The 26,441-nt window shown below is 37.4% G+C and overlaps 1 protein-coding gene across 2 annotated transcripts in view; it reads left to right on the forward strand.

Moving 5' to 3' along the window:
- The window catches only part of ARHGEF3 (Rho guanine nucleotide exchange factor 3), a 131,401-nt gene that overhangs the window by 94,708 nt on the left and 10,252 nt on the right, over positions 1 to 26,441 (forward strand). Inside the window, exons 1-6 of one of the 2 annotated variants that reach the window (XM_009284479.1) lie at positions 3,720 to 3,866; positions 15,717 to 15,824; positions 23,252 to 23,422; positions 25,206 to 25,268; positions 25,591 to 25,687; positions 25,789 to 25,865. In XM_009284479.1, coding sequence (XP_009282754.1) covers positions 3,771 to 3,866; positions 15,717 to 15,824; positions 23,252 to 23,422; positions 25,206 to 25,268; positions 25,591 to 25,687; positions 25,789 to 25,865 — 612 coding nt within the window. In that variant the 5' untranslated portion in view covers positions 3,720 to 3,770. Of the gene's footprint in view, positions 1 to 3,719; positions 3,867 to 15,716; positions 15,825 to 23,251; positions 23,423 to 25,205; positions 25,269 to 25,590; positions 25,688 to 25,788; positions 25,866 to 26,441 lie in introns of those variants that run through there. The other variant, XM_019473450.1, reaches the window with a different exon arrangement.

Genomic DNA, 26,441 nt, shown 5'->3' on the forward strand with positions numbered 1-26,441 from the left:
TCTTGCAGGCCCCCTTCAGGTACTGGAAGGCTGCTATAAGGTCTCTCCGGAGCCTTCTCTATTGCAGGCTGAACAACCTGAACTCTCTCAGCCCGTCTTCATAGGAGAGGTGCTCGATCCCTCTGATCATCTTCATGGCCCTCCTCTGGACTCACTCCAACAGGTCCATGTCCTTCTTATGTTGGGGGCCCCAGAGCTGAACACAGTGCTCCAGGCAGACTAAATTGTGCCTTTGCCCTAAGTAAATTAAAACAAAACAAAACAAAAAAAACCCCCCAAACAAACCCACAAAAAACCTGATCCAGAAATGGCAAAACTGATGCACTGGGCTGCTGTGCAATCTAGTCACTAGCATTGTTTTTTCTTAGTTTCTTTTTTGAAAGTAGCTTGCAATTCAGATCTAATTTTTATAGTGTTAGTGTAGATTTGTAGCCTAAGTATAATTTTTGGAATGAGCAGACTCACTGGCTCCAGTCTTACAAGATTCCTTAGTGGTATCACTGAAACCTTTATTTCTCCAACTGTATAACTGGAGTTCACCAGGGAGTCTTTCAGCCACAAGTTTATGAACTGACATTTGGCTCTGCTTGGGTGTGTGTGCACACACACACAATACAGTGGCTATTGACAGGCAGTCACTTTGCAATCTAAATTAATGTAGAAATGAAATGTAAACGTGAATCAGTACTGACTAAGTTTGTAAGATCTTTCAGAATGGACTCCAAGTGTTGTACTTGATATGCAATACAGAAGGGACTCAATACCATGACTAAACTGACAGTTTTGATTATGCATGCACAGTATTCTACAGACAAATTCAGTACTCTGGAAGAGAGAATTGTTTGAAATCATACCATTGTGTTGTTATTCCATCAGATAATATGATACTTATAAAGTTAGGTGCTATTCAATGAACTTTGGGTCCAAATTTCAGTTCTAAACCCGTATTTACACTCTTCTGGTGAAGTAAACAAACATCCAAAGAGTCTAATGAATCCTGTTTTAGATTTTCATTGAAGTCTATCTTGTAGGTGCAAGATGCTCTGAAACTTACTGATACGAAGGTCCTGCCTATTTTTAAGAATCATATTCCTCTTATGACAGATTTTTGTCTTGTTTCTCAAGAATGCTTAGTCAAGCTGAAGTGCACTGGCCTGATTAATAGAGAAATGACAGAATCCCTCTCTTGGCATATTTTTTTTACATGTATAAACCAAAGTTCGTTATTTCAATCTCCAAACCAGTACACTCTTGTGTGAAGTGTTCTCTATGCTGTGAAGCATGTTACAGGATTAGAATGCTTTGAGGACAAGCCCTGAAGGCATTTTGTCTAACTGATTTAAGTGAAGCTGATTTTTAAAATGGTGTTAGCATACACATTCATAAACAAACATACACACACAGATGGTATTTGAAATCAAGGCTTCTTGGGCTTAAATGGTTACAGAGCAGCTGCAGTGTTCTCAGGAGGTTCTTGACCATTTTATACAATCTGTGTGTATTGGTGTTTGGATGTGCTTGAAATGTGAGGAGAAACTGACATTATCAGGTTGTAGTCAGAGGTGTGTCTTCTGAATGTTACACTGAAGAAGACTTGCAAAAATGAGTGCACATTCATGTGAATGAAATAATTGCTCGTAGCTTCAGAAATCCTCAGGTAAGACAGGTAGTCTTCAAGTAAAACGCTACATTCTTTTCATATTTTTTGAAATATGGAAAGGAGAAGGGGGCTGCAGCAAAGATTGATCTAACCTAATACCAAATCTTCAATGGTGGTCAGCAGCAGATGCTTAGGGAAGAGTACAAAACAGAAGTAGCTTGTCATGATGTTTCCCCAAAATGCTGTCCCAGTAGCCAAGAGCTTGTGTCTGAGAAGCTTTTATAGCAGCAGCATCTTGTGACAAATACTTCCACTGTATATAACACAAAAATTGTACATAATGTGAAGAATTAGCTCCTTTTTGCTATTAATCTGCCACCATCCGGTTTAATCTGATGCACTGTTTTTTTTCCCCTCTAGTTGAATGCAGTGAAAAATCATTCCCTATTTGCTTCCTCTGTCACTCACGGTTTGTAGCTCTGATTTCTCTCTTCTCTTCTCTGAAATGTCCTGTCTGCTTAAGTATTCTCTACATGAAAGCTGTTCAATGCCTCTTGTCAACACTTCTGCTTTCAGTGAACCTTGTCCCATCCTACTATGATGGAGATGAGGAGAGTGGCACTGCACAGTAACACTCAAAATATTCAAATGTCAAATTTTCTTCTAGAATAATTGAACAGCTTGAAGTACTGATAACTTTGTTCTAGCAATTTTCCAGGAATGGCGGGGTTGGGAAACTAGTGGAGTTTTGCTTTATGAGGAGACTACTACAAAATAGAGAGGTCTGCATACCAGGCAGCAGGATAGCATTTCTGGCTCTACTGCGGTTGCTCCTGAAAAAGCCTAGGAGGGTAAGTGTGAGAGACATCATATGTTTGGGATGTTGGTGAAGTCACAGGAAAGTGTCCAAATGAGGACTATGTCTGCCATTTGACTAAGCTTTTTCTAAAGACATCTTTATCTGATTAACAACCTTTAGGAAAATAAATGCTTGTAAAGCAACATCCATCATACGATCTCCTTTTAAAACCAGTTAATTCTTTCAAACTCTCTAAAGTTATTATTGGTTGTGCTGCTTCCCTTTGGCTGAAAATATCCTTCCCTCCTCCCCCTGTCCAACTTCCTCCTGTTTCCTTTTCCTTGTCTCCCATACACTCTTTTTGTCAGATCGATCCTGTATTGCAGACAGGGCCCCTAACACTTCCTCTCTCTTTTCAGGAAATTTTCACTACCTTTGTCCTAAGGTAGACATCAAACAGAATTTGCCTGGCTGCACAGACACTGAAATGCCTATGAGATATGTTAGGCAAAGGTATTTTTCCACTTTCTCAGCTTGTTACAATGAGAGGTGCGGGCAGGGGAGCTCTTTGGCTAAACAATAGCAACAAAAGTGGAACTTTAAAAACACAAGAAACAAACTCCTGCTTGCCAAACAGGAAAAAGCAACAATATGGGTGAACAAAACAAAAAAAAAAGGGGGGGGGGGGGAGCAAGCAATGCTGGATGTTGTGGCAGCATAACGTGATGCAGCATTCCTTCTCTGATGCAGAAGCATTGCATGCAGAACGTAGGTGCTGCTTCCATCGATAGGACTGCAGTCTGTATTTGGGACATGACTACTGTGCCATTTGGGACTGCTGTTAGTTGCTGTTAGTTGCCATGAAGCCCTGCACTACTGTCAAGATACTTAGCTGTCTGAAAAGCCCAACAATAATTGAATTGCAGTTACCCAGTGAGAAGCAAACAGGAACGCTGGCTTAAATTTTCCGTTTGTAATGTACGTTGTTAATGCTGCCTGGTCAATAAGGGAGTAAAGCCACAGCAGAGGGGAAGAGCCGGCGGGCCCGCTGGCAGCAGCGGTCGGGGGGGGTCCGCAGCCGCTCCCTCCTTTCTTTCCGCGGGTGGAGCCGCTTCCCCGCCCCGCGCCCGCCGGGGGCGGGTCCGGCGGAGGGCAGCGCTGCGGGGCGCTTGCCTGACGCTCGGCGCTGGTGCCTTTCCTGCCTCATTCGAGCGCAGGACCTCTTGCAGATCATGCACTCTGGAGCCTAAGGCAGGACGTCTCGGTTACAGAGCTGCCGAGTGCCGGGGAGGGGAGGCTCAGCTTTGTCTTCACGTTTGTACTCGGGCAGAATCAGCTGTGACCCCCGAAACCGCTCCTCCTGCAGCCACGATGGTGGCCAAGGATTATCCTTTTTACCTTTCCGTCAAGAGGGCAAATTGTGCTTTGGAAGTGCAGACAGTGACCAGCCCAGCTAAGGAGACGGAGGTACTTAATCTACTGGTGATATGGTTGCAACTTTATTTTTCTTTATGGTGTGATCTGTATTGCCTTGGGGAAAATTAATGTGCTTTGAAAATAGGTTTCTATGTATAGGTACCTGGTTTGTTTAGGCATCCTTTACGGCCATCTCTAGAAGTTGAACTTTCCTTTGGAATAAGACAAGGAACAAATAATCCAGATTTTCATCATCTGTTGTTTTAAGGAATTAAAATTAATCTTTTAAGTAGCTAATTGAGAAATACCTGGTTTAGATATGTTGTTTAAAGTCACTTATATGTATCGTATTCCAGTGCTAACCATTACTTACAAATTGTTCAACTTATACAGGAACTGGTTATATGCTTTGTTGAGTGGAGAGAATCTGGAAAACGGTGTAAAGCATTATCTGTCTTTTCCTCATTGGTGGTAAACCAAGAAATTAATACGATATAACACAGTTAACTGAAAACTTTGCCCTGTCGGCAGGTTGACTACTCTGTTTCTTAAAAAGCATGAAATCCTTTCAAGTGATGTTAAAAATCTTACTCATTGTTCAACTTATACAGGAACTGGTTATATGCTTTGTTGAGCGGAGAGAATCTGGAAAACGGTGTCTTAAAGCATTATCTGTCTTTTCCTCATTGGTAATAAACCAAGAAATTAATACGATATAACACAGTTAACTGAAAACTTTGCCCTGTCGGCAGGTTGACTACTCTGTTTCTTAAAAAGCATGAAATCCTTTCAAGTGATGTTAAAAATCTTACTCATTCACCCAAATTCAACATATTCATTTGCAAAATTGTCATAAATGGTGAAACTTTTCAGGCACAACGTTCATGAAAGACTTAAATATTTGATACTTTAGGTTAATGTTGCTTTGTGTGCTTGTTTGGAAAGAAAACAGTGACCTTACGGATTCTGTCTAGCTGTGCTGGAGGAAGGATAAAATTTCTCTCTGGAAGTTTTTATCACTTAAATATATAGCTTCTTCATTAGTCTTGTTTGCCGAGTAACTTGAAGACAACTTACTAAATTGGGTGCGTTTAATACAACTACATCAAAGATTAATTATCTCCAGCAGTTGAATAGATCTAAAGTAAAAGTAACATAAGCCAAGTTACTATTTAATCATGATGCTTAAGCTAAGAACTAATAAGAAGATGCTGCACTCTTGCTTTTCAGTGTACTTTTACATAAAGGGATTTAATTATTGCAGTTAATGAAAGTGGAATGTTTTTCAGCTGTGCGTTTTTGAAAACTAACACCCTGAGTGTGTCTGTGTACATATGCATCTATGTAAAACACAAGTTGTTAAGTACCAAATGGTTCTCTTAAGGGTACTCATTTTACTAACTATAATATTAAAGAAATATGTTTTTAGCCTTTACTGCATGAAGGGTTTTTTGTCAATGAATAGAACTGGCAAATCTGGAGAGTTGGAGTGTTGCTCTTTTACAGTTAGGAAAGGCAGCTTAATTAGTCAAATTTCAAAGAAAAAGTCTAGGTGAAAGCTTAGAGCATGAGGAAGTATCTAATAACAGATGTGATAAATCAAAATTACAATGTGCAAACAGTTGTTTTGGATTTACAATCTTTCATTTTGTGAATTATATGAATAAGAAAATGCACCCTATGCTTTCAGGCTGTCTTCTGCGAGTATGATGGACTTCCAGCATTCTGAAAAATAAACTTTTAAACATTCTCCTGTTTGTCTTAGGAGGGTATGAAAAGGCCATCTGCCACTCCAAAAATTTCGTTAAGGAAGCAGAAATAAAAACTACTGTTTGGGAAAGGCATTATAAGGATAGATGTATGCAGCCTGTTTCTTTGAAGTCTGTCAATATGGGGAGGAAAAAATTCATGTTTCTTCTCAAGGTCTAATGTTAAGCTGCTCTTCCACCCTTTAGTATTTACAAGTCTAAATAAAGCTATTGGGCGCCTTCTACCACAATTTTGTGTTACTACACCAGAAAGCTAGCTTGTTGCGTGGGGGTTATGAATCTGTGGCTTTGAAAACCTGAGTTTCATTTTAATTATTAACATGTGAAGTTGGTTGATTTATTTAATGATCTAACTTGTGCATAAATGTTGATATGTGTGGAATAGAACAGATTTTCTGCTATATAGATATTGTGTTTTGGTTTTAAATCAGAACTCATCATTATAAAATATTTGACCTTATTAAACAGTAATCTTTTAGTGTTTGTTTTGAACAAATACAAAATATAGTCCGGAGATCAATTACAATAGTACTTACATGGGATGAAATTCAGCCAAAAACTTGAGCATATACTGAACTGTTAAAATTTTCCCAAATTTCCAGCTGGGTCTCTGGGTAAGAAGCTGAAGCTTATGGGCAATAGAGTAGTTCTTCCTTATTCTTGGACTTCACTTGGAGCCTGCAGAGCAGCAGTGGAAAACCAGGAATGTTTCTGAGGAACAAGTCAGTGGCACAAAAAAGAACAGAGGTTTTCTACTTACAGTTCTTTAAGCCACACTGGCTTCCTTGGCATAAACTCCATAGAAGTAGCACAGTAGCAAAACAGTGACAAATAAAATGTCCGAAATGTATGTGAACAGTAAAAATCTGGATTCTGAGAAAAGGCTAGTGTACGTCTAGTCAAAGTACAACTATCATAATTCTTTCTAAATGCAGTTCAAGGGCAACAAAACACTTCTATGTCTGAGGAATGAGTTAATATAGGAAATACTATAAAGCCTTTACATACAACATTGCATACCCCACATAAAATAATGTAGTACAATATTAGGTGTAAACAGTACAGAGGTGTTGGGCTCTTTCCAGCTTTTTCACGATACAAAAACAGAGACAGTAAAACTTGAAATATGCTTGGTTTAAGGTATAAAAAGCCCCACATCTTTCCCAATTTTATATGTATATACACACACCATTTGCTATGTTTCACTGGTTAAAGCAGCTCCCTTATCACCCCCTCTGAAGGAAACAAAGTGAAGCAGAGCCAGTGGATGGGCAGCAGATAAGAATGAGGTTTAAGGTCTGAAGTCATGGGAAGACATGAATTTCTCCGAGTAAGGATGTTCTGTTCTGCTGTACAGGATGTAATACAGTGCCTGGGTTTAGGCTCTAAAAACTACAACGGTGGCATAGAATTCCTTTGTGTCTCCAGTATGTTGTATGTCTGCTTACATCTCTTAGGCTGCAGAAATCTTAGACCTAGGAATCAGGGCTGTTTGCAATCCGTCTTTTGTTGTCTCCTGGTATCTTCACTATTTTCATGTGCAGGAGGTCTAGGCTGCCTCATGCTCAGGACTGTGTTTAATTCAGCATGGGGAGTGCAGGAAAACTAACCTGAAGGGTAACCCACAGGCCTCTGGGCCATGGCACATCATTAACATGAGAACCAGGCATGGAGCCAGAGGGAGAGGGGCCAAAAGATTGAGATAAACTGCAAGTCATGAATTTTCTTTGATCTTCATAAATGCATGTATTTAATTTTTAATTAAATATTAGCAAGCTGCAATTTTGATATATTTCAGGTAAGTTCATGTGCAGTGTAACTGCAATGAGCTAAACGTGGAAACATGTCAAACCCCCACACTTGGAATTGCTGATCTGTTCTTCTTAACGGCAATTTGAAACAAACAGCTTGCCTTTATTTTTCCATTCAGTAACTCGCCGTATGATGTCTGCTTGTTAATTGGCAGTCCAGCTTCATATCCAGTTTGTTCCAGAATGGAAAAGGTCTTTCTTAGGTAGTCTGTACAAGCAGCTTCTAATGAGAGGAAATGCAGAATTTAATCAACTCTACATTAGTTGTCTGGGTTTTCCAGAGTTTGTTACTTGTGTTAATTCACCTCAGTGTGAGGTTTTTCTGTTAATTGGCCTTCATTTCCTAACTGCTGGTAGACATATTGATTTCTGGATATTGCAGACAAATGAGCAGTCAAGATAGCAAGATGCAACTTGTCCTTATGCTACTGACACTTCAGTGGTTCTGTCTTGCATACGGCAAATGAAATCTGAGGTTTTAAGAGTGGTGACTAATGAGGGCAGCCTATTTGCAGCAAGGTGCGATAGTGTGTTGCAAACTTCAGCTGATTTTCTTCAATTGACAATACTTCACCACTTCTCTATATGGCTTTTCATTGTACCCCAGCTATCGTTTCAGGTCCTCTTCTTTATAACACTGTGATTAAAACAAAATGTCTCTGGATTTTGCTTTATTTGCTTGCTTGTTTTGCAGAGACTGGCAGAGGAGGAATAACAAACCTCCTCCTGCTCCCATCAGAGAGCGCAGGTGGTAGATGGAACCTTGTGGATTTGAAGGAAAGTTGTATCATTGATACACACAATTTATTGGCTGACCAAGTTGCCTTTATGTATCAGTTTACTTAAAGAGCTTAATAAATTCTTGCGATGCTGGCAGTTTTACTAGTGGGATGCCTCTCCCAGGTTTTAGGATGGATTTGTGTGGATGATTACAGTTACCTTTGTGCAACACTGAACTATACTTAGAACTGCTTTAGAGTCACCTGCTTTGTTTTTTTTGACCATCAGCCTCAGCTCTAGAAGAGTGAATGTTCTCATTTTTCTCAATTCTCAAATTTCCCAATCAGAATATTTCTAAGATACTATGAAACAAAGGCAAATTCTTTGCTGTTTCAAGTATTAAAAAGATACAGTCTGTATTAGCGCTAGTAACAATTGAGAATGTTTGTTGTTCTAGTTTTAGATTTGCTTCTCTCTGAAGGTGCAAAAATCCTGAGATGCCTGGCTTAATTTATTTTTAGGTTGTTTGCTGTATTAAGAGACTCTGTTGTAACATAGGTTGTTTTTTCTCTTTTAACCTTTTTTGTTTATTTCATTTTTTTATCCTGCTGAAGTTTAATACTGATAACATCCTGTGGAACAGAGCTTGAATGTGTTTTTTTTATTAAACTCCCAAGTTTTGGGGGCATTTATTAGAACTGTTTAATCTTAGGCCAATTTAACTAGTAGCAGACTAATAAAAATAATAATGTTGGGCTTCCTGCCATGACAAATGTTGACTTACCCTTATAAAGTTGACTAAAAACTAATAACCTTTAAAGTACAGGAGTATGGAAATTTAGCCAGTTACATGAAGTCTGAAATAGAGTGGTTCTGTTCTAGTTTGCTGGCACTGCTTGTGAATTATGTTTGAAACAAAGGTTGCTGTACTGTTTCAATTTATAGTGTCTTCCATTTGTTACACTGTTAACTCTCTTGACTAATTTAAGTTAAAATATTTTGCACTAATGAATGCTCCCATAGCACAGAATGAATGCTTTGGGTATCTGTTTGTCTTGGTTCACAAATAGAAAGTATATCAAAAGGGGAAAAAAAAACCCAGCATATTTTTTATAAAATGTCAGGAAAGTTAGCAACCCCAAATCCAGAATTACTACAGTAAATAATTATCTCAGAACTTGTTGAACTCCAGGATGTTTTTAACAAGTATTGCCAATTTCAGCAGTTTTGTATATGGATTGAGAGGTTAGTTTGCCTTTGAAGGTAAACGGGTAAAGTCTAATATTCTAAAATGCTAATTTCCTGTACCAGTTTTCATGTAGCACTTATTTTCTGGGTTGCCTTAAAAATATCTGTAAGTTCCTTTTCTTGAGTTTGTTTTTAAATAAAATCAGAAAAATCAACACACCGTGGTTACAGTAGCGCTGCACGTGGGCTGAAGACACAAGTGTAATGACCCCTCAGGGAAATATTTTCCCTTGTTTGTCAAATTCAGCACCAGTTCTCCGACATGAAGACTGTTGTTGAAGTTGCTGATAAGAGATGGGAGTGTCAGGTGGAAAAACAATCGTACCAGCAGTGAACATATGTTTGCTTTTACTGTTCACTGGGAGGAGATCAGTGGCTAAGCTGGTCGGGGAGCATAGACTGAAAGAATTTTGAAGTGAGGTGCTGAAGCAAATGAAGACCTTTTATATGACACCTTGACTACTACTCTGTGCTCTTCAGTATGTGTTATCCAGGTCATTGGTTCTACTGTTCTGTGGGTAATATAAAGGGAACCTGGCCTAGTTCTTTTTGTTTCCTTTCCTTCTGTTTGTTAGAAAATTAAAACCAATCTTTTGCTAGAGTAATTTATCCATCAGTGTGATAATTAAGCTGTGGGTGGCCTTATTGAATGACAATGTAGAGAAAACTAATTGATATTATTAAATGGATTTAACTCACACTGACACTCTGCTTAAACTTTAGGAAAATTGCATTCTTTACATATACTAGTAAAAGAATTGTTTTATTTTCTGGATGAAGAGCACGAGAAATGTTAGCTTCTTCCACTAAATAGCCCCCTAGAAGCTTTTCTTGTCTGTGTAGTGTGTTGTTGGATACAATATATCCAATTATTAGGTACCGGTTTCGCTAATGAAGAAATAAAAATAGCATCAACTTAGCTGTCAGTACATTGTGACTAATGTAAGTGTCTAATTCTTCAAAGGATCTTCTGCTTTAACATGCTTCCGTGGTTGTTGAATGCTTAGCTTGCCCCAGGAGTGGGTGCTGTATGCTAAGATTCAGGCATTTAAATGGTAATCCGTGCATATTAGAGCCAAAAATAATGATACAAAAGTTATCTTTGTGCCAAGATGTTGTCATTTTGAAATGACCATATCACAGTTTTAAAAAGCAACACCTTATTCAGTTATGCAAGGCAAAAAGACTTAAATTTTACTGAAGAGGTAGTTGGCAGAAGTTACTCAGAAGAGTATGGCATCCTGGTAGCACTATAGCTGAAGCTGCTGGCTGTACGCATTTCCCAGCTGTCCAACAGCAGAATGCTAATTTTTGGAGAGTTACACATTAAAAGCTAGAGCTTTCCTTTCTTACTCAGCAGTCTAAACCATTAGGTTAGAGTTTAATATTTAAAATATTCTAGAATACAATTGTACATATAGATAGGTTCTACAGAATAAATTACAATGAAGAAGCAATCTAGAGCACTGTGGCCTTCATGCCAAATTAGAAGAATGGTGAGGCATGGCATCTTTGTCACTTCTTATCTGATAGTTTCTTGTCTTAAATCAGTGATAATCGGTGATTATGCCATTGTGATTACTCTAATCTTTCTTCCTACAAATTCCCCAGAAAAATACATGATAAAAATACACTCTCTCAGAAGGACATAGTAGTTGTTTGAAATGACCACTGTATGGTTTCCAGAACCATCCAGATTTTGGACAGAGATTTGCTTGTTTTATCAGTTTGTTCACAGTTTCAAGAGTTCTTTTTGAGGCTGCATATGTACATGGTATTTCCATCTTTAATTTTTTGCTCTCTGAATTCAAATATTACCAAAGTCATCTTGAGTTCAAATATACAGCTCCCTCCAAAAGCCATCTGCTCTTTGTTCTAGCCTAGTCAGGTATTAATTTGACTTCACTTGACTGTTCAGCCTTTGAAGTTCCTGCACTCATGTTTCCCTCAGCTTTATTTAGCCTTATATCAAATTTAAAGCCCTGTCAGATTAACATTACTTGTTCACATATACCAGCTCCACATTTTGGAAACTCTGCCAAACTGTAGTCTGGATCTTTTGTTTTCTAACTTACTTCCCATATTGTTTTGGCAAGCCTTCGTGACTCTGGAAACGCAGTCTAACATTTTGTTTTATTTCAAGACTCTGAAATTATTTTTTAATACCAATAATAACAACTTTAAAAGGTCAGGCAAAACATTGTAACTCCTGAAATTTTTGTTTCATAACTTGGCCCAGTTCCCAGGCTGGACAGGTGATGGTTGTTGCAAGTGGATCCAGCCACTAAATCCCATCTCTCAATCCTGTCTGCTTCTAAGTTCCCTGAATTGAGAGGGGGAGCAGGAGGGAAGGAGGAGTGAATGACTTTGGGTAGCTCTGAGTCTTCTGAGCACACTCAGAGGTGCAGACCTGGAATCTGATGTTCATTCTAGCTGGACAATATGTCCTTACTGGAGCCTCTTCGTGATGGACGGGCACTGGAATCGCACATTTCTCCATTCCCATGCACTTAGATTCATACCCCAAAAGATTTTATGATTGCAGGACCCCTGGTTAACTGGAAAACCAGAGATTTTTCAGAGACAAATTAGTAAAATAATGAACACATGTACTAGGAATTCTTAACTGCAAGCAGTTTATTCTTAAAAAAAAAAAAAAAAAAATTTGAAGAGGCTTGGGAAGCAGCATCTGGAATGCAGCTCCCTGATCTTATTGGACTAATGTGCAAGTGCAGATTCTGGTCAGTATCTCTGGGTGAAGCAGAACAGCTCACACACTCTCCTTTTTCCATTTGATCTGTTGGTTGCGAAGAACAGAGCCCTTGGTGTGAAAAACAACCATCTGCTTAAAAGTTACTTTTTTATGCACTTGACTGTGGAATTTTTCCCTGTCCAGATCATTGGCCTCAGTAGTTCGTTCAGCTTCTCTGTGGTGCTGGTTTGGAGAGGCAACACAGCTTGAGAATGAGGGTATTGATGAAAGAGGAGGTAGAGGTGGAATGGATGTAGACCGTGCAACACAAATACTGTGATCGAATGTCTAAGTTTCAGTATTACTATCTTACAGTTTTAGAATTGCTCCGTAGTGCTGTATTTTCATTGCGCAGTCAAAGCCTTACCTGTACAAACTTTATTAGTCCACAGTGGAGGGGGTGACTCAGTGCTCATTGCTCTTGTTAGACTTCTCTGAGGGAGATGACACCTGGAACACTAAGGTTTGGTGAGTTTTCACTTCCAGCTGGCTATCTTAACCTAACAGACTGTTTCTAATACGGGGTGAAAATCACATTAGAAGTATTCAGAAAGCTTTCACCGTAATTAAGAACTTCTGATTAAGATTTACTTTCAGTCCTAATTGGTAAAGGTGTAAAGTCTTAGACTTCTGAAATTACTGATTCATTATCTTAAATAATTCTACTGGAGAGAATCCTGTAATAATGCTCATGTCTTTTAGTAAGATCAAATTTCTAATTTGAACTACATATTTTAGCTGTTTTGAATTCTGATCCGATTTTTCAGTGTGAGATCAGAATGTGAGACACCACATGAGGAAGACAAAATGGGAAGTGGAGACAGAAGGAGTAGGACCTCTGCAGGCATACCTTCAAAACCCATTATCTTAACTTTCCTTTGACTACTGGGAGAAGTGCTGACCTCTGGTGGCTTACAACAAGAAGCCCTAGAAGAGCTTAATGTTTTTTGATGGTGGCTGAAACTCTACTGTGTGCCCCCTGGAACTCTAAGCATTCTTGGCTAGGAGACAGCGCAGGTTTCAGAGAGCCTTTGGGCTGTCTGACATGAAGAACGGGAAATCATACTTCTTTTTTTCACTTCCTGTCACTCTCCAAGAGAAAGAAGGTGATTTCCATTCTTTTACTCAGGCTGATTTTCTCCAAGGTTATTTGATGCTGTGCATCAATTTTCACAGCTGCCTGAAGTTTATGTGCCCCACACGGCAGAGCAAATCAGGTCCTGGTCTGAGTGCTTAGCCTGCAGGCCTTGAGTAGTAATTAATAAACTTCAGCTGCAATAACACACACAGTATTTGAAAGTACTCAAATAAGGATAGATTGACGTGCTGTTCCTTACTTAGTTTTAAACACTACTCAGGAAGTTTCATTCAAATTTTTTGCAACACACTCAAATGAAATGCTGCAGAGATGCAGTGAAATACAGATTTAGTTCTTCTGTGATTTCGTTTGCTGCCAGTAGATGCCTCAGAAAATTATCCAAGGGCTTCTGGACTTAGTTTTAAGTTAAGACTGAAAGACTGTGCAAAATTGTGAATAGATCACAATTTGTGTGGAAAAGGTCTGTAAGACTACGGGGAGCATTTAACTTTCAAGCAAGATATGGCTATGAAGTTGTATGGATCAAACTTGTGCTTTTTTGCATGAGTTTTGTCTTTTGACCAAAGAACATATACATAGCAGCAAAGTTGTAAGATAATAGAAAGGATACAGCAGTACCAAAGGAGAAGGCTTTTCTATTAAACCTAATCCCCCTCTCCCTGTCTTCTGTAAAGTCCATACAGTCTTGATTTCCAGATTTTGCTTTCAGGGTGTGATATTTATGCCTAAGCAGCCTTTGCTGCTAAGGTAGAGCTGCTAGCAAAAGCTGTGCTGCTGGCATAGCACTGCCCAACTCTGGGACTTCATGTCCTTTCACTGCAGTGCAGCACGATTCATAACAAGCAGGCTCTGCCATGGGGTATTATTTGTGTGCCAGGACTGGCATTCTGAATAATCATAAAAAAGAAACAGCTGATGGCTGAGCCACCAGTTGGAGAAGAATTACAGTGGAATCTCAAAGATTTTTCTTCTTTTTTGGGGGGAGGGGGGTGGGGGTGGCGATGCTGTAGATAAGTATGCTAGTGGTGCTGCAATGACGTAAAAAAACCCACTCCTTCAAAAACCTGTGTCAAAGACATGATTGCTGAAAAGGAAGGAATATGAATAGCAGTGCAACGGTGAAGATAAGGATGTAACTTGATCTAGGCTGCTAAAATTCCTTAATGCCAGGTTTCATGTGTGATGGAATATGTTATTTTTGCTAGAGGGTTAAACACTTTGTCCCTCATCTCAGCTGGCATTTATGGATTTCCAGGTCTGCCTGCTGAGAAGTAAATTAAATATGTAGCTGCTTCTCACCTTTCTTCTGTTGCTGTACTAATGGAAGAGAATTTTTCTTACCAGTAATACAGATGATGATCATAGCTGCTGAGATTTATTATTTTTTGGTATCAGGATAACAAATCTGCATTATTGCCAGAAGGATTTGGATTTCTGAACAAAAGGATAATGGGCATGCTTCATTTTCTTAAAGCTATGTCTAGGAAATTGGAGGCATAGCAAGCCTACAAAAACTTTATAAGCATGGCTGAAAAAGAAAGATGAACTGCTTTAGGACATCCTTGAAATATGACGTTGGATGGGTTTTTTAACTTCACTTGGAAGGTTTGGCTCTTTTTCTGTCAAAAGTTGCCTTTTGCATGTGCTGTTCAAGATCCATTAAATGTCAGATGGAGGTTAGGAAGCCAAGGGTAACTTTTATTTTTATGTATTTATAATAACTTTTTTCTTGTGTTACGATTTCTGTTAACTTTTTTTTTTTAAACCTGCAGGACAACTGGCATTTTATATTGAAGTGGTTATGTGCTACTATAAGCGCTGTTAAAAGTATATATGAAAAGAAAAACATTTAATTGAATGCTTTATGGTAGATTTTTGTTTAATTTTCCTTTCTATTTTATGTGAAAATTAAATACATGTAAACATGTTAGTAATGTGTTTGCCTGTATATATAAGTATTTCCATGGGAACATGCACTCAAAGGACAATGACAGTTAGAGATTTCTGTCTAAATTATATTTTCTGGAATAAAATATGTTTAACTGAATAGAGTCACATTCTGACAGTGCCAGAGGCAAAGAAACAAATGGCATTGTTTTTATTTGAAAGTATTCCTTTCAATGACAAGATTATCGTAACATGCATTAGCTGCAGAGTACTGCTGAAAACTTCTCTTTGAAGAATGAGTTAATGTAATGAAATGATTTTGTCTTTCTTTACCTTTCTCCCTTCCCCTGCTCCCAGCCATGCCAACTTCTCCATCATTACATTTTTCAGCTGTTTCCAGGATCTGTATGTACCAGCCAAGAGTAATCTGTCATTGTCAGTGTTTAAAACTGCTATTGTTTATTTACTACCCTAATTATATACCAGGTTTACAAACTTGCTTTTTACAAATGCTTTCTTAGGAAAATCGGCAAAACTGGTAGTAATGTTTACCTGATTATGCTCACACTCCCCCCATTTTTTTTCCTTTCCCTTGTCCTCCTTCCCCTACTACAGGAGCCCAGTAACAAACGGGTCAAGCCACTTTCCAGAGTTACATCACTAGCGAGTCTCATTCCTCCTGTACGAGCCACTCCACTGAAGCGGTTCAGCCAGACACTTCAGGTAATCACAGTAAATGCATTGCTGCATTAAACTGCATTGCTAAAAGGGAATGCGTACATATTCACAATTTCTTCTAGGGTTAGCACGGGAATGTGAATTGCACATATGCGCACACACACCGTTGTAATGTGCCAGACGGGTTTAGGCAATTTAGGACTACAGAGTCACTCAACTTCAAAACTCAGAACTCTCACCTCAAAAAAACATTTCTCTGTCCAGATAATTGCTGTTTTTTAATTACCAGGAAGAACACTATTGCACCTGTAGCATATAAAAGTTGTTATACTAAAGGATTACGATTGCTTTTTAAATTTGATGAACAGACTTTTCCATGACACTTTCTATTAATTTTGGTTGGTTTCTTTGAAAATGTTATTTTTGGTATAGTTAGTCATGTAGGACTGCTAAATTTCCTTCTGTGTAGCGAACTTTGACCTTGCCTAAACAAAAGTTAGTGAACAATTGGAAAAAAGTCGTTTTCCGAAGCTGATGATGAAAATAATAAAGGGCAAGCAAATTTTAAATGCAGTTTAGAAATTAAATAATTTTGTAGTTGCAATTTCTATGTTATAGATTAGGTGCCTAATATTTAACATACTTAGAGACTAATGGAACTTTAATTTATAAAGTATTTGTGCCTTCAGACCTAGAAACTGCAAAACATTGGGGTGCTCAACTCCTAATGGTTATCATGAGTGGCAAACAGCTGGGAGCTGCAATACTGCTGTGGGTCTGGCCTAGAAAGCCAGACTGTTTCCTCTTTAAAACAGTTTATGTAAGAAGGCATGTATAAGATCTAAAGAAAATTATTTAACAAGCTTGATTTCTTTGATGAGAGGAAATATAAAAATATCTTGAATGTATTAAAAATGTTACTTAATCAAAATTAGCTTAATTGGAGCATTGCTGAAGTTATCTGTTAATCTCAAGGAGGAAAGAAATAAAACCTTAGAGCTAGGAGTCTTATGACAAATAAATAAAAAGTCATGGGAAAGAACCCCATTTTTCTGTAGTGGTAATTATCTAGAAAACAGATATTACAGGGTTTCTTTAACATTGGTTTTCCTGTGTTCAGTTCCTATGATTTTGAAAGTACAGACATCTGCATACAAAAGCCACATGTGTGGGTTGGAGGAGAGGCAAAATGGCCGAACTCCCCTCAGTCTGGGTTTGATCCAGAAGGTGTGTTATAGCGTGACTAGAGCAGAGATGCCTGTATTCCCTGGGGTGTATAAATCTCCTCCATAGTCTGCCTCCAGGAAAAAATTGGCCCAACTCTGAAAGGACTACATTAGTTCCAGTTGTGAGGAGTGTGGAAAGTGAATTAATTTTTGGCTAAACTGCTTCTGAGCACAGCGCTTCCCTTTTCACAGCCTTAGACAGCTGTTGTCCTCATTTAAGTACCTAGGCTATCGTTCTGTAGTGAATGCCTGTCCAGTACAATATTGTATTTAATGAAGTTTGATTTAGACTGTCCAAAACAAATGATCCTTTCATGGATGTAGTAGCAGCTTCTCGAGATGAGAGCTACATAAATGTGTTTCAGGGTGAATTTTGACAAAAATAGGAGAGAAAACAGTGGCTTTGTTGCAAGTCCTACTGTTGCAAGCATTTCTGTCTTGCTCTGTTCATACCAATGATGAGAATATATTTTAATTAACTGTCTGCTTCTAAGCAGATTAAACAGTGATGTTATTCATACCATCTCCTCTAAGTAGCTATGTGCTTGAAGGAGCTGCGATGAGAAATCAACCCGTATGTTCTCCAAATCTTAGGTCTGAATCCATTTCCAAGTGATGAGTGCTGGTGATGTCTCTCAAAACTGCCTTCATGGCTGGCTGTAAATTGACTTCTTATCTGATTTTGTCAGCAACAATAGAACGGAGGAAAAAAATAGACTGACCTTCTTGTGCTCAGATGCCCCATTTGGAATTATTTAGAAACATTCTGGGAAGCATGTATACCTTTTTCACTTTATCACGTATTGACTTAGCTGTCATTCTGCCTTGTGGAACAGTATAGAGCAGGAGGTTTTTTCATGGTGTAATACCTGTAAAAAGAAAAAAGTGCTTATTTTTCTTACTGGATGAACTTTTATGTGTCTTTATTGTTAAGTTATTTCAGTCAAAACCCATGTTTCTTCTTGCATTGCTGCTAGATGTTCTGTATCTGTAAAATGAAGAAAACTACTATCATCACCACAACACCTAAAACAAACAACTTCTTCCCCAGAAGAAAACAAAACAAAGCCAACAGAACATCCATCCAAAAAGACCACTCCAACAGTATCAATAAAAGGAATTGGAAAATTCTGAGTTTCCTTTATGGCATTTCAAACAAACTTTCTTATATATTCTTTCTGAATGGAAGATACATGTAAGAGGGAAAAAAAAAGTTTATTGTGCATAATTTTTCTTACCTCTGTACATGTAACTTCCACTTTATATTAATGGACTTTCTGCATGCAGGTTGAAGAGAAACACCCCTGTGTCTGAGATCTGTGTAGTGTCTTTTAAGATACGTTCTTAGCAACTTTTCATGTTTTGCATATTTTACTGATTATAGAGGTATTTGATTTTTTTTTTGTCGTTTTAACTTTATTACAATTTTCCACATTATTGTCAATACTTTTCCACAAGGATTCCAAGTAACAAAGCACAAAAAGTCTTTCCAGCTTTCTTTCTTTTTTTTTTTTGACTATTTGTAGTCACTGTTTCTGTCACACAGAGCACTGTAGACTAACTAACTAATATAATGCTTCATCTCTGACAGAGTCTGTCTGTATGTCTGCAGGATACCAAATGCTAAGCAGGTATTCTTATTTGTTTATCCACCTGAAAAATGACTTTATTTCATAGCTGTATTTTCAGTCTGCATCAAGCTAGACTAATGAATATGATGATCTGCTTGTTTCTGCTTGGTCTTATTCACAGCTGTGCTGTTCGGCTTAAAAGCTGAAAATGGGATCAGAAAAGAACGCCAGCTAATGCTGAAGAGAGAAATTGAAAGTCTGGATAGCTTCCTCTGCAACTTCAGTTTTCATCAGTGTGTCTTGAATTTAAGTAGGGAGTCCAAATTATTTTTATCTATCTTAGGACACAGGAAACTTCTAAAAATCCTTAAGAAGAAAACTCTTTTTAACATTGGTTTTGAATGCTAGGACTTTGATCTGTAGTGCCCTTTTCCCAGTACATAAAGCTGTTTGCTTTACTGCAGCTGAAATTAAGGTTTGTTAATTGCATGAATTAACATCAGTAACACATAGACCCTTCATAGTAACAGTCCTGTAACGGCCAGTGAAAGCTATTGCAGTCAGATAAATACAGTAAACAAAATCAGGGGTTGTGGCTGGATTCTTCCCCAGCTCCTTTAGTTTTTGGAATTACATGAAAATTTTAATAATCCCAGATGGGCATAATTTTTAACCAGTATGCTTGACGTGTTTTTTTAAGGAAGCCAGAAACTAGGAAAGTATTTTTAAAAGACTGGAGATGTAGAAATGCTGTTTTGACATTCCTACAATTCCTTCATGGGATTCTATCACGTGACTGATTTTTTTTAAAACACAACACCCCCCACCCCCACACCCCCCCCATGGCAAGTACCAACCAAAGATACCGTCAGAGTACAATTAAACTTGTTTTTAAAAATTTCTGGTAGAACTTCAGTTTAGGGCTGTATTCCACTAAACTGAAATGGGTCTGTTTATTTGCAAAAAAAAAAAAAATGGGTAAAGTAGAAGAACTGAGATGGTTAAACTGATGTTGTATGTTTATCTTAAACTATCAGATAGTTTTATTGAAATTTATTGCTTATTTGGGGATTTCTTTAGTTAGGCTTATATATCAGGTTTACATGTCATTTCTATTCTTGTCTGTTACAGCATTGATGATTCAAGTATACTTCACTCTCAAGGGACAAAGTATAAACTAACAGCATTAAATAGTATTTCCCTGGTGATGTGTTAGTTTGTCTCTTCATAGCTTTACAAGCCAATTTCTGCAACATGTATGCAAAGAAAAGATAATATGTTAAAATAAGCTTGGATTCCACACTGAAGTATGTGATTCCCTATATTTCAGTGTACCAGGATAAGTCAGTCAGTGGTTTTGCCTTTGCTGTGTTAGTGTATAAAAGAAGGAAACATGCCAGACAAAGAAACTACTTGCTTTTGAAATGAAATTTGTCCTCATTGTGAAATAACACCTCAAAACATTTCTTTCCCTTTCCACTAATAAATACCCTCAATCCAACGTTCCTTAAGCAAGGTACACTTTGTATGGTTAATTAAAAGGTTGATGTATGAGAGAAATCAATTAAACATATATTTACTGTGTCCGGGTAGCAAAGATGCTAAGCAAACAAGCAGGATTTTGGGGAGTTTAGTTTCCTTTTGAGTCTCTTAGTCTTTTTGTGCCCCTTCAGCCCAATGGAGGACAGTATAAGGCTGTAGAGAATAGTATCAAGCATTCTCATGCAGCATAAAGAAACATTACTATCGGTGGATGTGAAAGCTTACTTTACTCAAAACACTGTATATAATTTCAGTTTGCTGTTACAGGTGCATGCCATTTTATAACATGATATATGAGTTTTTGTTAAAAGGTTTCGAGATCAAGGCATTTACTTTAAAAATCAGTCTGTCTGGTGCTGTTCGTTATAAGTACTTTCTTCATTCAACATAAAACATTCCTTTAAGAAAACACCACCACAAACAAAGGAGCTATATACTGGAGGATGCATATGGGAATGCATGGAAAGGGGCATTCCACCTTGGGTCATGGAATGACAACTGTTCTGCTTGGCTGCATTCTCATGGTTGGTGATTTGTGGTTACAACACACCTGCCTCTTTTCCCTAATTTTTCCATTTGCATGTGAAAATAATTCATCATTATAACAAGTGTAAATTAAGCATGTAATTTCACGTGTGTTTCTTTATCTTCTTAACTCTTGAAGGAAGACTAGCACCTGACTTGCAAAGTTTTGGAAGGTTGGTATATATGTGTGTGTGTGTTTATTTTTAGGGGTTTTGTCAGTTCCAAGTAGGGCTCAAAATGGCTTCTGTTAAAAGGCAGAGTTTTTATTTATATAATAGGTCTTCTAATATTTTAAAGATATATTTATAGGCACTGTTTGCATTTCATGGACTTTTATCTTCAGAGGAGAATTTAAAATGTATTTTGTATATGTTGCTTTCAACCTGGAAATGAAAAGAATTTGTTTTAAATATTCCTACCCAAGGCAATTGAAAGACAACTGTGTTATGTAAGGCAGGTTTTAAATAACAACAAAAATGTAGAGTATTTCAACAATCTGAAATACTTGAGCCATTTCAGAGGTAGGACCTCAAAAAGAAGCCTCTAATTTTAAGGAAGCAAGAAAGGAATCTTTTCAAAATAGGACAGTGAGAGAATAAAGTATCCATCTGTAGCCTGAACTCTTTCTAAAAGTCCGCAGGCAAATAGAACTCTCAAGTCTCACTTAAAATTGGACTTGTTTTTATTGAGGTTTAAGACCAGACCACATAATAGATACAGAGATGCTGGTACACATCATCAGAGTTTAGAGGCTCCAGAAATAAAAATAAAGATTCTACAACAGTAGAACACAATATTGGTATTTCACAATTTGCCATCTGCTAGCACTGATTGTTTAACACATTTCTTCAAATGCTAAGAAATAAGTAGGAGCAAGTGGTGTGAAAAGAATCTGGCTTGTTGCTCGTCATAAACATTAAAATCTGAATATTGACATACCTTTTCCTTAAAGATAATGTGATTCTCTTTTCAGTCAGATATCCATTTCACACCTTTCTATGTGAATTAGTTTCTTGATCTCATTAAACATAGAATCATAGAATCATTAAGGTTGGAAAAGACCTCTAAGATCATCGAGTCCAACCGTCGACCCAACACCACCATGTCCACTAAACCATGTCCCTAAGCGCCTCATCTACACATAGAACATCTGAAGAGGCAGGATGTTACCAGTTGAAAGGGTTTCTCCATGTATCAAAACTGTTGTTCCACAAGCGGGTCTGATACCCGGTGTGCAATAAGCCAATCTTACACACAGAGCCGAGATACTTATTTATCTCATGTTTGTGCAAAGATCAGTGCTAGGTGGTAATTCCACACAGCTAGCACACCACACAAAAGAACTACAGTGTATTTATCTTGTTACATGATTAGCAAAGACCGGCCTAAATTCATGCTCATTGGTTAGTTATGTTCAAATTAGCCTCGCTTGCCATGTACATTAGCACGCGTGCTCCTTGCAGGTGTGTGGGGGGCAAGTATTTCCAGTCTTAAATTGAGTTGGTGGTCGCGATCTCCCCCTGCCTTTACCTTTCCCCTGGTTACCGCAGTTTTTGCTGACTTCTTGTTTCTTTGGCAATCATCTAGCCTCCAGCACCTTCTAGGGCAGGATGTTCCCCTTTTATCAGTCTTTCAGTTCTTCTTCAAGGGCATAGTCGTTGTAAAGCGTGCATTGTTTATATAAGGTAAACAGGCTAGTACAATGAAGACTACAGTCTAGATATTAACCCAAACATATGGCTGCAAAACCAGTTTGGTCAGTTAGAGCATTATAGCACTAATTATTTACTCCTGCTTATGGACATACCTGGAATGATTATACCAATCAAATCTTTCATGATTCTGACAGTTTACAAAAAAAAACCCCAAACCCCTCTTTCTGCCCAACTGAGAAAACATTTTTTTCCTAAACCATTAAAATGTGTTTGATGTAATGCACCTTTTCATCTGATATCCTCGAGGTAGGACCTATTGTTTCTCAGTACAGACATCTTTGAATAATCCCACCCCCAAAAAATAAAACCTAACAATTCTGATGACTTTCAGTTGATACGCAAGATGAGTTTATCTACCAGATTTTGCTGTCCTAACTTTCCAGAGTTTTTGTGTAACAATTGAATATTTCTTTCAAAATGAACAAAAAAAAAATATTCATACTAGTTTTGTCTCTAAAATTTGCATTCATTCTAAATTTTTAAGTATTAGAGATCTAACGAGGCAGATATGTGGAATGCATGAATAATTCCTGTCTGTTTACTGAATTTAAACTTTGTATTTGATCAGTTACGTGTGTTGGACCATTCTGCCATTATCCCTGTATTCATTCTTGTTGCATGGTATATGAATGCACTGTATAGTTTTAAACATGTTAAGAACAGGACATGGACATAGTTCACTGCAGGAATGGAAGTACTGGCCTTCCATAAAGATGTATTAAAATGATTTCTCTTAACATTCCCAGTACTAAACATTGCTATTAAGTCACAGTAAAAAATAATTAGATAATATTTGTTTGTTATACTGAACTATGTATATAAATACCTAAGGAAAAAAATGTGTAATTTGAAACTGCTCTAACAATAAAAACTATTCTTCTATATATTTCTAGCGTTCTATCAGTTTCCGTAGTGACAGTCGCCCAGATCTGCTCAGTCCACGACCATGGTCTCGAAATATGCCCCCTGCTAACACAAAGCGGAGAGACAGCAAACTATGGAGTGAGACCTTTGATGTTTGCGTCAGTCACATGCTTACATCTAAAGAAATCAAGCGTCAAGAGGTATAATTTCTTTTTACTACAAATTTAATGTTCAAAAGTCATCTTTAAAGCATGGAGTTGAGGAATGCTAGTAGGCATTAGGATAGCACTTGAAGCTTTCCTGAAATTAAACAGAACATCACCACCTCCACTAGAAGCAGAGTTCCATCCCTAGTCTTTATATTTCAAGCTGTATTAGATGAATGTATTCTTTTTTAAAATCAGCTCATCATATTTCCTTAATAAATGTGAAGTTACTAAGATATATAGTACTGTGATTGGCTGCATGTGTGTCATAGATGTTCTGTATGACAGTTTCTGTAGTGATGGCTGATATTTTGATGTTTCATTTTGTTGTTCTAGTAATGATGAGCATGCTATTTCAGGAACAGCTATTCATCAAGTGATACATACACACAGAAGTGCACAATCGTTTTCCTTGTTGGAAAAGAGTGTCTTTGAGGAAGTTTTCAGTGCTAGAAAGATGAAACATTAATCAAAAGATGTATCTTTCAACGCAAAAAAAGAGTACGTCAGTAGTTTTAATGTGTTGTGCATGACAAATTCTAAATAGTTCATGTTACAGCCAATGACAGAGCTCCTGTGGAATCAAGAATCTTTTCTACAGAAATTTCTAGCAGTATCAACAAAGTTTATAACAATATCTCTGAGAATACTTCAGGGACTGAGTCATAAATCAAATAACAGTAATACCAAGCAGTTCTTGAGCAGATTTTAACATTGTGCAAGAATTCATTGGAAATAACTTTTTAATTTGAGAACTTCAAAGGCAGCATATTGAAAAATAAACTGTAGAAACTGTTTGCATAGCGTACCAGTCATTACTGTCTTGGGACAGAAGCCAGGACCCTTCATAGAGCCCAAATAAATGAGCTGTATTCCAGGAAGTTTTGCATGAGGGTTCTGCTTTATATTGGTTCTTATACTGCATGCCTCAACAGAATATCTGAACCACTTCCAGGCATGCGCTGTCAGTTAACTCATACTATGGCAAGCCTTCCACGTATGCATATTATAAAGCTAGGAGAATCTGCACTAGCTGAGGATGTGCTTCCATGATTTATGCAGGTTGAAAGCCTTGACTGTAAAGTTAGTAATTCTAACTGACCAAAATGATGTTAACTTTTACTGTACCCCAGTTTAGAATCAAATCACACAATAAGTAGATACAATGGTATTTTGATAAGCCAGTGTATTAGGGTGGTGGTTATTTTTAATCTGTCGGTTTTAAAGTCTCAAATCTGCTTCAAGAGAAGTAACTAATATCAGCAGACAGATAAGTAGAGCTCTGCCTTCATAACAAAAAAAAATGAACCGGTACCAAAATAAAAGTGCTCACTACTAAAGAAATGTTTTAAAGAAGGTCTGTCTTTAACTTCCTAGACCACCTAGAACTTTTGCCACTGCATGTGTAAAAAATGGAACGCAACAAACTCCTATGCAAAAGTTGTATAAACGGTTAAGATATAGTTGAGTCAAAATATCACACTGAAGATAGCTCCCCCATCTGGAAACACATCCATTTGAAAAAAAAAAAAAAATCAATTTTGTGGGTATTTCAAATAAGCTTTTTATGAGCAATCTGATACAGCTGTGTTTTTAAAAATACTGCACATGATTCTGTAGCTATGGAATAAAGCCTTATTTTATTTCTGCTATTAGACTTACCAGACAAATTCTTCTACGTGGTATTAAGACAACTGTTCAGAATATAACATCAACTCAACAAGTTGAGAACAGCTTAAAGAAAGATATTTTATAATGTTTGTGTCTCTTTTTACAGGCTATCTTTGAACTTTCCCAGGGAGAAGAAGACTTGATAGAAGACCTGAAGTTAGCAAAAAAGGTCTGTTTTTAAAAAAACAAAACACAACAAGCAGTATTCATTGGTTCATATCACTTTTAAAATAATCTTGCTTTTTATAATTGCTAAGACAGTAAGAGCGGAAAAAAAACATATTTCTATTTTCCCATTCTTTCTGAAACAACTAAATGTGCTGCTTTAATTTTTTTAACATATGAAATGGATAGCTTAAGATATGCTTATGAAACTTTAAAATACTCTCAGCAATTGGTCTGTTTTTACTTATAGGGAGCTTCAAATGCTATCACTAATTTTTCAACTACCAATTATATATTAATTACAGAGCTTCCTTTTTTCTTTTCAGGCTTATCATGACCCAATGCTTAAACTTTCTATAATGACAGAGCAAGAGTTGAACCAAATTTTTGGAACGTTGGACTCTCTAATTCCTCTACACGAAGGTAAAACTCAAATAGTTTTTGTCTGCGTTACTATAGCACATAGATTTATAGTCATCTGGTTCATTAAGTGAAGCTTCTCTTTTTTTTTAAATCATGATCAGATCTTCTTAGGCGACTTCAAGAAGTCAGGAAACCTGATGGATCAACAGAACATGTTGGCCATATCCTTGTGGGTTGGGTAAGGCAGAGTTTTTAATCAATCTTGGGACTTTAGTTTGGAGCTGCAGCATAGTTTTTACATTTATCAGACAATTGCCTTTCCATATCTAGCATAACATGTCAAAAAATATATTCTCAAAGCATTTTTAAAAGGTAAGGCAACTATTGAGAGACATAATGGAATGTTTTCTCCTTTCAGGGATTTTCCATGAAAAGATTTAGACTAGGATGTAATTTTTAAAGCTCTTGCTATTCAGGAGACAAGCAGTATTTAATATGCTTCAAATAAAAATCAAGAGTCAGACTAGAGTTTGTCTGATGTAGATCATTTAAGAATGTGCCCCCATTTGTATTCTGGTTTCCTAGGGAAATGAAGCTTGAACAGTCACATTGTGTAATGGCACCCTGCAGTTATTTTTGAATGTCAGTCTGTTCCAGTCAAGGTAACAGGCAGTTGTTAGTGCTGTCAAAGATAATAATTTTCTAAAAGTTTGTTAAATAAGGCAGATGGGGATACATGAGAGATGCTATTGCTGCCCCACAAAAAAAAAAGTTGGTAAGTTCACTTTCACTAGTATCCAACAACATTAACACT

This window comes from Aptenodytes forsteri, unplaced genomic scaffold (genome assembly GCF_000699145.1).
Source record: "Aptenodytes forsteri isolate BGI_AS27 unplaced genomic scaffold, ASM69914v1 Scaffold53, whole genome shotgun sequence".
NCBI lineage: Eukaryota > Metazoa > Chordata > Aves > Sphenisciformes > Spheniscidae > Aptenodytes > Aptenodytes forsteri.